Source organism: Nilaparvata lugens, chromosome Y (genome assembly GCF_014356525.2).
Source record: "Nilaparvata lugens isolate BPH chromosome Y, ASM1435652v1, whole genome shotgun sequence".
NCBI lineage: Eukaryota > Metazoa > Arthropoda > Insecta > Hemiptera > Delphacidae > Nilaparvata > Nilaparvata lugens.
The window spans coordinates 8906609-8918035 of record NC_052519.1 but is presented as its reverse complement, the minus strand read 5'-3'; the positions used below and the strand labels follow the sequence as shown (position 1 = coordinate 8918035).

General features: G+C 34.6%; 1 protein-coding gene across 1 annotated transcript; it reads left to right on the top strand.

Moving 5' to 3' along the window:
• Nucleotides 1-111: 111 nt before the first annotated feature.
• On the top strand, nucleotides 112-9841 carry LOC120355145 (zinc finger protein PLAG1-like). Its single transcript, XM_039443465.1, has 3 exons — nucleotides 112-246; nucleotides 8860-9662; nucleotides 9775-9841. The coding sequence occupies exons 1-3, from the start codon at nucleotides 112-114 to the stop codon at nucleotides 9839-9841; spliced, it is 1005 nt and encodes a 334-aa protein (XP_039299399.1).
• Nucleotides 9842-11427: the final 1586 nt, after the last annotated feature.

Below are 11427 nucleotides of genomic sequence, written 5' to 3'. Positions count from 1 at the left end.
GAAAACTTACAACTACTATCACAAGTTAACAGACATAAAACATTGTAATTAAATCATAGATAATAGAAAAAGGAGTAACATATTATTATATAGAAACACATCCTTAAAACTATGAGTCTACCCAGCTCAATTGGAGCCTCGAGCCTAGCCTTTAATTCACATGACATGTACACAAAAACACAATGGAAAACACATAAAACAAATTTGCCTCCAACAGACCTGGATGAGAAAGTTTCAGGAAAAGAGGTTGGTTTTTGGGGAGAGAGACAGAGTGGACTTTCAAATCAGTATGCTCAGCCCACTGAATTGAGATCCTAGCTCCAAGTGATCGACAGTTAACAACCACTCCAGGGTCTAGCTGCATTGGTGGATGTCATTGCTGTCTTTCACTCAAATCAGGTCCTGAAAACGGTATTTCAGGACTGTTGGTGCATTAAAACAAACCTTGTGTGGTGAGGGACCTGAGCTAGATCTATAGATGTGCTGAAACCCTATCCTTATAATCTAAAAAGTGTGCTGACTGCAAAATCAATTCTAAATTTCCTACTTTTCTAAGGGGTTCCTATAGGGATGGGCGAATTTTAGTATATTTTAGAGAGGAGTGATTTTGTCTCACTGAGCTGGAAGCATAATCAGCATGCCAAGCCCACCGAAATAGACCTCCAACTCTATGATTGACAGCAATTGGTAGTCAGTACAGGGTCTGGCTGTATTGGTGTGGGTGTATATACTGTCTTTCATACCTCATCACAAAGGGGCAGAATTTGAGTATCAAAAATAATGGGAGCGCGATCAAAAACTAAAAGGAATATCCACCTTTAGTTGGCACCGTTATTCGTTTCCAGCTTCTATTTCTTCTGGCTTTTGATTTATTATTTTATCTTTCTTGATAATATTGTTCCTGAATAAAAACAGTAATAATTTAGATTTTGTCTCAGATTTCAGATTGCAAATGTTAGGTCACTGCTGTATAGACCCAAGTCGCAGCTCGCTAGCAATCGTCCAACATCGTAGACAAGCAACTCTAAATTTAAAATAGAATAAACTAATTTTTGATGCATTAGATTGTAGATACAACATTTTTTTAATGAGTCAGACTTCTACTCAAAACTTTAATGAGAATTTAAATTCAGATTAGAAATAATCGAATTGGTGATGAGGTCAGGGCCAGGAATCCTTGATGATCCTTGGTAGCCTGCTGTATTAAATCTATATTGTGTTGGTGTTCGTGTGTGTGTGTAAAAAAAGACATGTGTACTTACAACAATTCCGTGTAACCTCTCACACACATTCTACTAGAAAAAAAAATAAATTATCTCTGAAAAGAAATAAATTTATGGCTAATTCTATCTAAAATAAGGAGTTGAAAACAAGAAGTGTAGTTATCGAAATATCAATGAATAATTCTAAATAGAAATGTACGTAGTACAGCTCTACTGTTGGGTAAAATTGTCTCATTATCTGACAACTTTTGATAGCTTCCCTATGACATCCAACAAAATACAACAACAAAAACCGCGGGGTCTGAAACATTTTAAAATGAGAATGACAACGATGTGGAACATCTCACCAGTAAAGCTGTACAACATCACTGTCTTTAAATTCATTAATTGTAGCTGAACCAGTAGCGGTTCTAGGCCTAGGCTGGGTAGGCGGCCGCCTACCCAGTTTTTATGAGATTTTTTTTTAAATTTCTCATGTAAACCTAAAAATGTTAAATAAAAAAATAAATTTTGGAAGTATATTTAGATGTTTATAGTCATGAGTTATATTTTAGATGATTCAACAGAGAATTGTTTTTATTCTATTCTATTACACTATGCCACATTTGCAGTGCGTGAACGCAGGGCTTTCTATGCTTAGAACGGGGAAAACATACCTCAGGTATGGTAATGACAACACAACGTCTAACTAATCTTTCAATTTTATCTATTGAACGAGAGGAAAGTGAAAGGCTGATTAAGAGCCCTGAAAAAATCTTAGAGGCGTTCAGCAATGTTGGGCAAAGGAGACTACAGTTGTAAATATAAAATGTATTACTCTATGTTCTAAATAATGTTAAAGTGTAATAAACCGTTGATTTCATGAATACTTAAATGTTTATTTATTTCAGAAATTTCCTTCGATATTCCAAATAAATAGCCTATTAAATTGAAATATTATTTGAAAGAATGATTAAAACATATCCAGATCAACCCTTCTGGAGAAAGGCCCACACTATTGCGCAATAAAAATTATAAATAGACTCCCCCATAACTTTAAAGATTTTTCCAACTTTTCAAAGATGACCGGAAGGATAAGGAAGGTTCTGTTAAAAAGAGCGCCATTCACAGTGGATGAATGTGTGGATGTCTTGAGGGAAGAAAATTACATGTCATAGAATTATTACATAATGAAAATTTCCTTTAAATCAACTGAAATTAATCGATTTCTTCCAGGGGGTGTTCCTTAAGACAGTGTTTTTCTTTGACGTCTCCTCTTTGCACTATTGTATTTTTCTGTGTTTTTTATTGATTGTGATGATTAAATGTTGTGAAGCTTGTCTTTTATATGCAACTACTTGAATAAATGAAATTTGATTGATTGATTGATTGATTTGAAACAGCAAAATTATGGTTGGCCTATTAGCAAAATAGTGTCGAATTGAACAATTAAATATGAGTATTAACAATTTTTATATTTATTAATACATCTTCATTCAATACCTATATGCTTTGACGTCTTTTTTACATGAATTACTTTAGTAGCCCTACCCTAGGTCTATGAATAGACCTACAGTATGATAAGTTTTGCCTACCCAGTTTTTTATGTCTAGAACCGCCACTGAGCTGAACGCTAGAAAAAATGAGGAACATCTTTACATTCATAGATATCGTAATTCATCAAGATTTGAGACATTATTTTAATAATCTATTTGAGAAATTGATTATTATGTGTGTGAGGACATTTTTGTGTAGAATGTAAAAAAATTGTAATTGCTGACTCACCAAACTGCAAACAGCTCAAACCTAGAAACAAACAATTAGAAAGTCAAGGAGGTTCAGAAAATATAATTTAATAAATTAGTCAAGGAGGTTTAGAAAATATTATTTTTATAAATACAAAGCCAAAGTTGTGGAATACATTCAAGCTTATAAATTTGGAAGTTTTAGAAGCTTAAATGTTTTCTCTTGGAACATGTGAAGGCCTAGAGAATTACAATTAATTTTGCCTCTCTACTTGGAAAAACACAAATTTTAGAAACCGTAATTATCAGTTTTTCTACAAATCATATTTTTAGATCAAGTCAAGAGTAGATGAAAAAGTGAGAATATTCATGACAATATTATTTTAATAGATAGAATAAAATATACCTGAAATAGATGGAGTTCAATGATAATTAAATTGGTTTTATAAATAATGAAAGAATGCTTCACCTCATATTTGTTGCGGATGCGCCCTCCCAGCAACCAGCAAGTCCAGAGTCCATAGTTGTCATTCAGTCTTTTGACTTTTTGAGCACTTTCACACACCACTACACTACTTTCACTAGACTTTTACAGTATTTAAACACACTCGCGGAACGCGTATCCATTTTTGTATGGTACGGAATATTCAGTTTATCACTGTATACAGAGGGTGATAGCTGAAAATACAAATCAAAAACTATTAGAATGATGCAGTAGTGACACATCAACAAATTGAATATATTTTATTGATGAGTCAATATGTCACTGTATTAGGAATTGAAAGTACTACACTAGAATATTCTTCCTATAGGGGGATTGAGTATTATTACTACAAGACTGGATTCTTGTTGTAAAATTATTTTGAATGACATCTCGAGATAAGAAACATCTTACATTGCCTTTGCATTACTTTCTTGTTAAACAAAGGTCCTAGGAGATCATTTTCTGAACTTGTATGATTCGTTTCATCAATCCTATTTAAGAATTGATTCATAATTCCAAATTCTATAATCATAATTTATGAGAATTGCATTAATAAGAGGATTCAATTGGATAGCGCATCAGCATCTATCAGATGGCTAAAAGAATATCAGTAAATATCTATATATCATTCATCAGCTAGATCCAATATAATATCCTATTATATAGATATCCTCCTCTATGCTTTTTGAGATCATGTCCACACAATATGGAAACATATTGTTTGATAAAAAATCAATAATTTACTTATTTCTCATCAAATTGAGATGTAATGAAGCTGTAAGAGAAAGCAGTTGATTAGACGCATTGACAATGAAACTTACATTTCAATTCTTGATTTTTTGTTGAAATTCCATTTTCTTGAAGACTGCAGACTCTCAAACAAGTATATTTGTCATGAGGTGATATATGAAGTAACTGTGCCAGTAGACTATTTCTTGGTATCCATATTCTCCAAGAGGTAATAATATAAAGTATACCGTACATAATGCTTTTTATTACATTGACGAGAGTTAATCTTGAAGAAGTCTCATGTTTTCATGACAATACAGAAGCAGTCATAGTTTAATTCTCTCTAAAAATGAACATTCTTAGAATTTAAAGAGCTATAATTTAATTCGAATTGAGTTCAATATCCACTCAATTCTGAGTCAACAATTAAATATTCATCACTTACAGTAGGTCTACTATATTACTCCGAAAACTAAATTATTTTTGTCGGATCCGCTCCAGTATTATATTGAGCACTGCATCCCTCCTCAGGAGTATACAGTAGGCTATATGAGATAATACTACTAATTACAAGTAGTGGATGGACATAGTGATGTTCCAGACTCCACCTAAACTGTGGATCCGTGGTGTCCCGATTGAAGCAGCTGCAGGTGGAACTACCTCGAGAGGTTTCCTTCACCAAATTTAACCCAATTCAGCATTATCAACTTTTTCTTCAATATTAGGCTATTTATTATTCTATCCAATCTCCTGCTTCTCTTTTCATTAATTTGGAGATATTCGACTGATGATTGCCACAAATTCCTGCATAGAGTTGTACTATTATAATATTGCCAAAAACGAGTGAAGAACTTATCTGAAGTGTTGGGACTGCTTCATGTAGGATTAATTCGTGACGGCTGATTTGGTTATTGATATCTGCATCATGATTCCTCATCCTCTTTGATGACTGAGATCGGTGGAACTGGAAGAAAAGAGGGGAAAAATTGGTGTTTTTGCTGGGAAATTTTACTCATAGATTAACTGAAAAGAGTTGATTTAGGGGGAATTGAAAAATCATATACTATTAAACGAGCAATTTATTTTTTACTTTCCTTGCCCTATTACCATAGGTAAGGAAAGTATTGCTTTCCAAAACAAATTAAGGTACCCTAATTTCAAGTTTTCTATACGTTTCAAGGTCCCCTGAGTCCAAAAACATGATTTTTGGGTGTTGGTCTGTGTGTGTATGTGTGTATGTGTCTATGTCTGTGAACACGATAACTCCATTCCTAATTAACCGATTGACTTGAAATGTTAAACTTGAGGTACTTATACCATGAGGATCCGACAATAAGAAATTCAATAAAATTCAATTCAAGATGGCGGAAAAAATGGCGGATAGTTACTAAAAAACCATGTTTTTCACGGTTTTCTCGAAAACGGCTCTAACGATTCTCTTCAAATTTATACCATGAATAGCTATTTATAAGCCCTATCAACTGACATAAGTCTCATTTCTGGGAAAATTGCAGGAGCTCCGTAAAATTCTTGAGAAAAATGGCGGATAATTACTAAAAAACCATGCTTTTCACGATGTTCTCAAAAATGACGACCGATTTTTTTCAAATTCATACCCTGTATAGTTATTTATCAGCTCTATTAACTGGCATGAGTCCTCTTCCTGGGAAAGTAATGGGGGGTCCACCCCATCTCTGAGAAATTTACTTTGTAACCTCCTTCTCGTGCGTGAGGTAGGTAGGTAAAGCAGTTTATTCAAAAGAACACATGTCGATATTTTATTTGTAGAACAGCTGTTTTGACAACTTTTAAAAAATCCTCAAATTTCATAATTCAAACAACGGAAAATGTACTCTGAAAACAATAACAATAGTATAATCGTAGTTTTAATTATTTAGCCGCCATTCGGCATATTGTTATTCCCCTAGATTATCCTCGTTAATGAGGCTTATAGATCAATGAGCAAGGAAAGTTGTGTGAGGGTACCACACCAGATTTTTATTACGTTTAGATGTTATATGTTTATATTTCTGTATGTGACCGGATCTTGAAAACGGCTCTAACGATTCTCACGAAATTTGGAACAAAGTAGGTTTATGATATGAAAATTCGATTGCACTACGTCTCAACCCTGGGATACCTCGCTGAAGAACAAATAGGCCTACGTCCTTGGAAAGACAGCTGAAATTTTTGTCGTCTGTCGATACCGTAATGAAAGTGAGTGAGCGAGTGCATGTGTGGGTTATTCCTCAGCTGATCTCAAGAGAATAATCCAGCAAGAAAAACTTATTTTTGTTTATTTCTCTTTTTTTTAGAAAATCATGTTTACTTCAGAAAGTCCAAAATAGTAACTAGATGCTGTTAGTGTAGAATAGTAGGCTACATAGTATATTAACGGATATTGTAGCAAACATAGTATATCATTCTAAATCGAATCCATAGTATATCTATTTGTAATTGCATGATGATAAGTTTGTTTTTTGAAGTGTGAATAAATTGTTATTTTGATGAGTGATGTAGTATAAATCTGAAAAGGGACAGTTTTGGGCATAAGCCTGTTGTGCCTCCTCATATAACTGTAAAAATAATTGTACGACTGAAAAATAAATTTAAACTATAAATACAAACTTTCGTTAAAAATGTTCTATGCTTTTACACTCCAGAGCGAAGCTTGGTCCCCCGATATTTGAAACTAATAAAAGGAGTTGATTGTTTGAAAAAATTGTGTTTTGGCAGCTTAAATAAGTGAAAATTCGTAAATAGAAGCTTGGAAAGGTGCGAGTGAACATCCCTGCACTACTCCCTTATTTTTAGATGAGTATTTTTTCCTTTTTTTCAATTATAAAAGTGTTATCATAGAGAAAGGATACGCGCTAGTAAGCTGACTGCTTGTTCTATGGTTTTATACAAGTTTTGCAAGCTCTTATTCAGATATTTTTAATTGCCATCATCAAATGCATTGTAAAAATCAATAAATAATGCATTTGAATCATTTCATTGGAAAATTTAGATATTCTTGGCTTGGCTTTGTAGCACTGTTTGTGAATGGTTTCAACACAACAGATATTTTCTTGTTATTTGAATTCAAAACAAAATGACCGCCACAAATGTCAGGTCTACCAGCATGATTCTTCCAGAGAAAGTATAGATTTGTGATAGAAATGTGTTTCATGATTATCTAGAGCTCGTGAACGAATCGATGTTTCAAATCCAATTTGATTGATAATTTACTGATTCCCTGAATCAGTATATATGCTATGATTGATATGCTATCAATATTGTTTGCAGAATGATATGCATAATTCAGCATGATGATAAACGAAACGTGGCTTTTATAAATTGCTGGAACAGAAACAAAACTATAATATGATTCAAACATTTTCTTCGTAATCATACAAATTATTTTCAAAACCATTTTGAAATATTTTTTCATTGTTAAATTTTTCTCAAACAGCTGAGATCTGCCATCTGCAACTTGACTACAAAGACGCCGTCTTGAATCCAAAAGCGCGGTATCATAATTCAAGATCCTTATGCTCAAGAAGAAACTCATGCAATATAAATATCCATTTCTTCATCATAGATTCCCGGATTGAAATCAATCTAGAGACGACTAGAGGCTCTGGACACAATCTACTTTGCTTCAAATTCTGACTTCAGACATTTATGTCTCCAATAGTCTAAAACTCACGTTGAGACAGTGTTTCAAGCATTTGAATCAGCTTTGTCTTATCGTCTAAGGGGCTCTAAACAAGAGATTAAGTTCCATAATGATGACAAAAAGGGGTTACTGTCCTATTTTAAACGTAATCTCAATAGCTAAATGTTAACTATTTCAGGGAACTTTGGACCTATCTAATTATTGTCATGGGAATTCTGTGGTTTACAATCTAGGAGTAATCCTAACCTCTAAAAAGTGAGGTTATGTAACAGATTCTGCCCAAACCTATGGTGAGATTCACCAAAAACTGTCAGCATTCCCTATGTAGGATGCCCACTAACGACGGGACAAGTGTGTACTCACATATTGTGTAGGATTTGAACAAAGCCTTTCTCTGATGACAACATGAATGTACATGCTTGTACTCTTGAATGTAGTGGGCACCCTTCATAAGCCTTTATAGTTATGGCCAAGAGGTCATATTTTTCATAATACAGTACGTCCTCTATAGAGTCTGACCTCACGGCATAAACTACTTTATACTGTAGTGTATAATCTATATACTGTAGTGTATTTCCTGCCTATGAGAGGCTCTTAGTTACCGGGTCTGAGTAGTAGTCTACAAAACAATTCTGTTCAAAAATGTAAAGAATGACTTAGGCCCAGTTGCACAACAGCCGGTTAAATTTTAACTGTGATTAATTCCACGAGAACCAATCAGAGAAGCCGTTTTTTCAAAAACGCCTTCTCTGATTGGTTCTTGTGAAATTAATCACGGTTAAAATTTATCGGCTGTTGTGCAACCAGCACTTAGAGTTGTAGATGGAGGGAAAATGTATTTATTAGTTTATACTGTACTATTAACTTTAAATGTTTAAACTTTAATGTACTATTAAATGTTTTTTAGTTGATTGTGAGAATTGATCATTTCCTTACTAATACTATTCTAATTACAATCCAGCACAAATTTGACAATATATTTTTGACCTAAACTACAAAAAGCTTGGTAATTTGTATGGAAATTGGTTGTGTTTGCAGGTGAAGACACAGCAGGGGCGGCAGGTGACGGTGTTGAGAGAATATCAGCCCCAACCATCTTCATCAGGTGAACAGCGTGTGCTGGCAGCTCGTCATCTATGCCCCAAGTGCCCAAAAACCTTTGGCTCATTTGGCAAGCTTAGTCAGCACATCATGTATTCATTTGCTTGTCAATTTTGTCCCAAAGCCTTCTCATCAAAAGTTAAGCTTGTTCGCCATATGCTTATCCATTCTGACCTACGCCAGTACACTTGCCAAATATGCGAACGCACATTCCACCGAAAGGACCACCTCAAGAGCCATGCTAAGGTACACGACCCTATGAAAAGCATCTACACATGCAATCGACCTGGTTGTGGTAAGCAATATTCATCATTGTTGTACCTCAGGAAACATACTGCCCTACATGCTGCAGAAAATGCAAACCTTGAATGCACCATTTGTGGCCAAAAGTTCGCCAGCAAGGAGGAAATAGTGTTCCATGCGAAGGTTCATGCTGGGTCGCGCACAGTCAAGACAGCCGAAGATTGTAAATATCACTGCGATCACTGCGATCAATCATTTTTCACCGGTAAAGATGCTGCTGTCAGGCGACACATGGTAGTTCACACAGGCAAAAGGGACTTTCTTTGTCAATTTTGTCCTCATCTCAGAACGGTAGATGCGCATCAGTTTGATCAACCCGCTGCTTCATCATCGTCATCCCCCTCCTATTCTGCCATGTTAGACTCATTCGGTCTGGAGCTGAAGCCCGGAGATTTAGAGGATTTAAAAGATTTGAAGCCTGAAGACATCGCTCCGATGTCTGAAAATCCCACCTCACACCAACAATCAATCATGGAAAGAAATCTATCGATCGATGATTTACCTTTGACTATACCGATTCTACCTCAGGAGGAGCATCTCCAATTGCAGGCCACTCGACAGTTTTTGGCGAATGATGAGACCAGCCACCACTCTAGTTGGTATATCATCAGCCTGACTGCTCCAGCGGCCACGCAGCAATTACTAGAGCTTCCGCACTACAACATTTCTGCCACTCAAGAAAGTGTAAGTGAAGTCCAAGACACCACCCCTCGATTCAATCAAGCCTTTCAACATCAGCCTCCTCCTACAAAATAATCAATTAACTTACTGCACCTCACAGTCTGAGTGGCCTAAGATCACGGTTCATCATCTTTATAGCTGAATGACTAAATTTGTTCATTTGATCGTTTGAATGAAGGTGAGAAGTTGTCACTTCCACAAGTACTTTATTCAATCCAAATGTGTCTTGATGCACTCAAGGTATCACCTTCAGTTGGTTTTTTTTGGGTTGAACTGAGGAATGGATGAAGTAGAAAGGACATTCTGGTTGATCAACTAAAAAAAATATAGAAACTTGATCTCATGCTATTCTACTGATGAATAAATTGTGTTATTCAACCACTGTTGCGTTGAGTGCATTGAAACTAGTTTGGATGAATAAACTACAAGTGGAAGTGACAACATCTTCTCATTCCACCTTAATATGGAGAAATTGCACAACATATCTGTATCTAGTGTAAAATTCATTCAGAATTACTGAAAACCTGAAAATTTATGACATTGCCACTCAGGCTCTGAGGTATATCGCATTATTATCGTTAACTAAGGTTACCAAAAGTAATATCCTTGTAACAGATCAAAGGGTATTTATATAAAAATGTATTTTTCCATTTATGGAAAGGTGATAGACTAGATTGTATTACCATTCTAGTTACCATAATTCTTTATGAATGTTATTCTTCGAATTTTGTGTACATAAATCTATCCATGAACCTACACTGACATTGCACTACCTCTAAAGCTCTAATAGGTTTTATAATATTATTAATGCACGGATAATAATTATTTATCAATTATTATATATTTATAAAAATAATAATTTTTGAAACTAAAGCTGATGAAACGATGATGCGAACATGTAAGGTTTGAGTGTATGTAAACAGTAAATAATTATAATCAATCTATTTACATCAAATCACTTTACAAATTGAAATAATTTAAATATAACGTTGGGGACGGTAAACGAAAAAGAAAGCATCGTTTTGTCGATTCTGTGATGTGACTGTGAACTGTGATTCTGAGATGGCTGTTCAGAGTCACATCAACAAACAAAATTATAGGCTTACTCCCTTTTTCGTTCACCGTTTCCACCGTTATATCAGCTCAGCAGTACACCGTGTCTAGTTAATCTTATCTTTCCGATAGCTTGATATTGTAATTTTGTTTATTATTTATTAGTTGTATGACCTAGCAATTCATCTCGGATGATAATATAATATATTCTTGTAAATTGATTCTTATTGCGATGTAAAAAGTGATCTTATAGCCTAAACCATTTTTAAGTACGGTATGCATTTTTTGCACTGGATGTGAAGTAAATAATTACTTAATTGAAATATTTTTATTATTACAATTTGTTTGTGGAGTGATTGATGCAACTAGATTGATTATAATTATCTTACAATTCACATGTACCCAAACCTTCATGTTCGCATCATCATTTCGTTCAGCTTTAGTTGAAAAAACTCACAACAGACATCA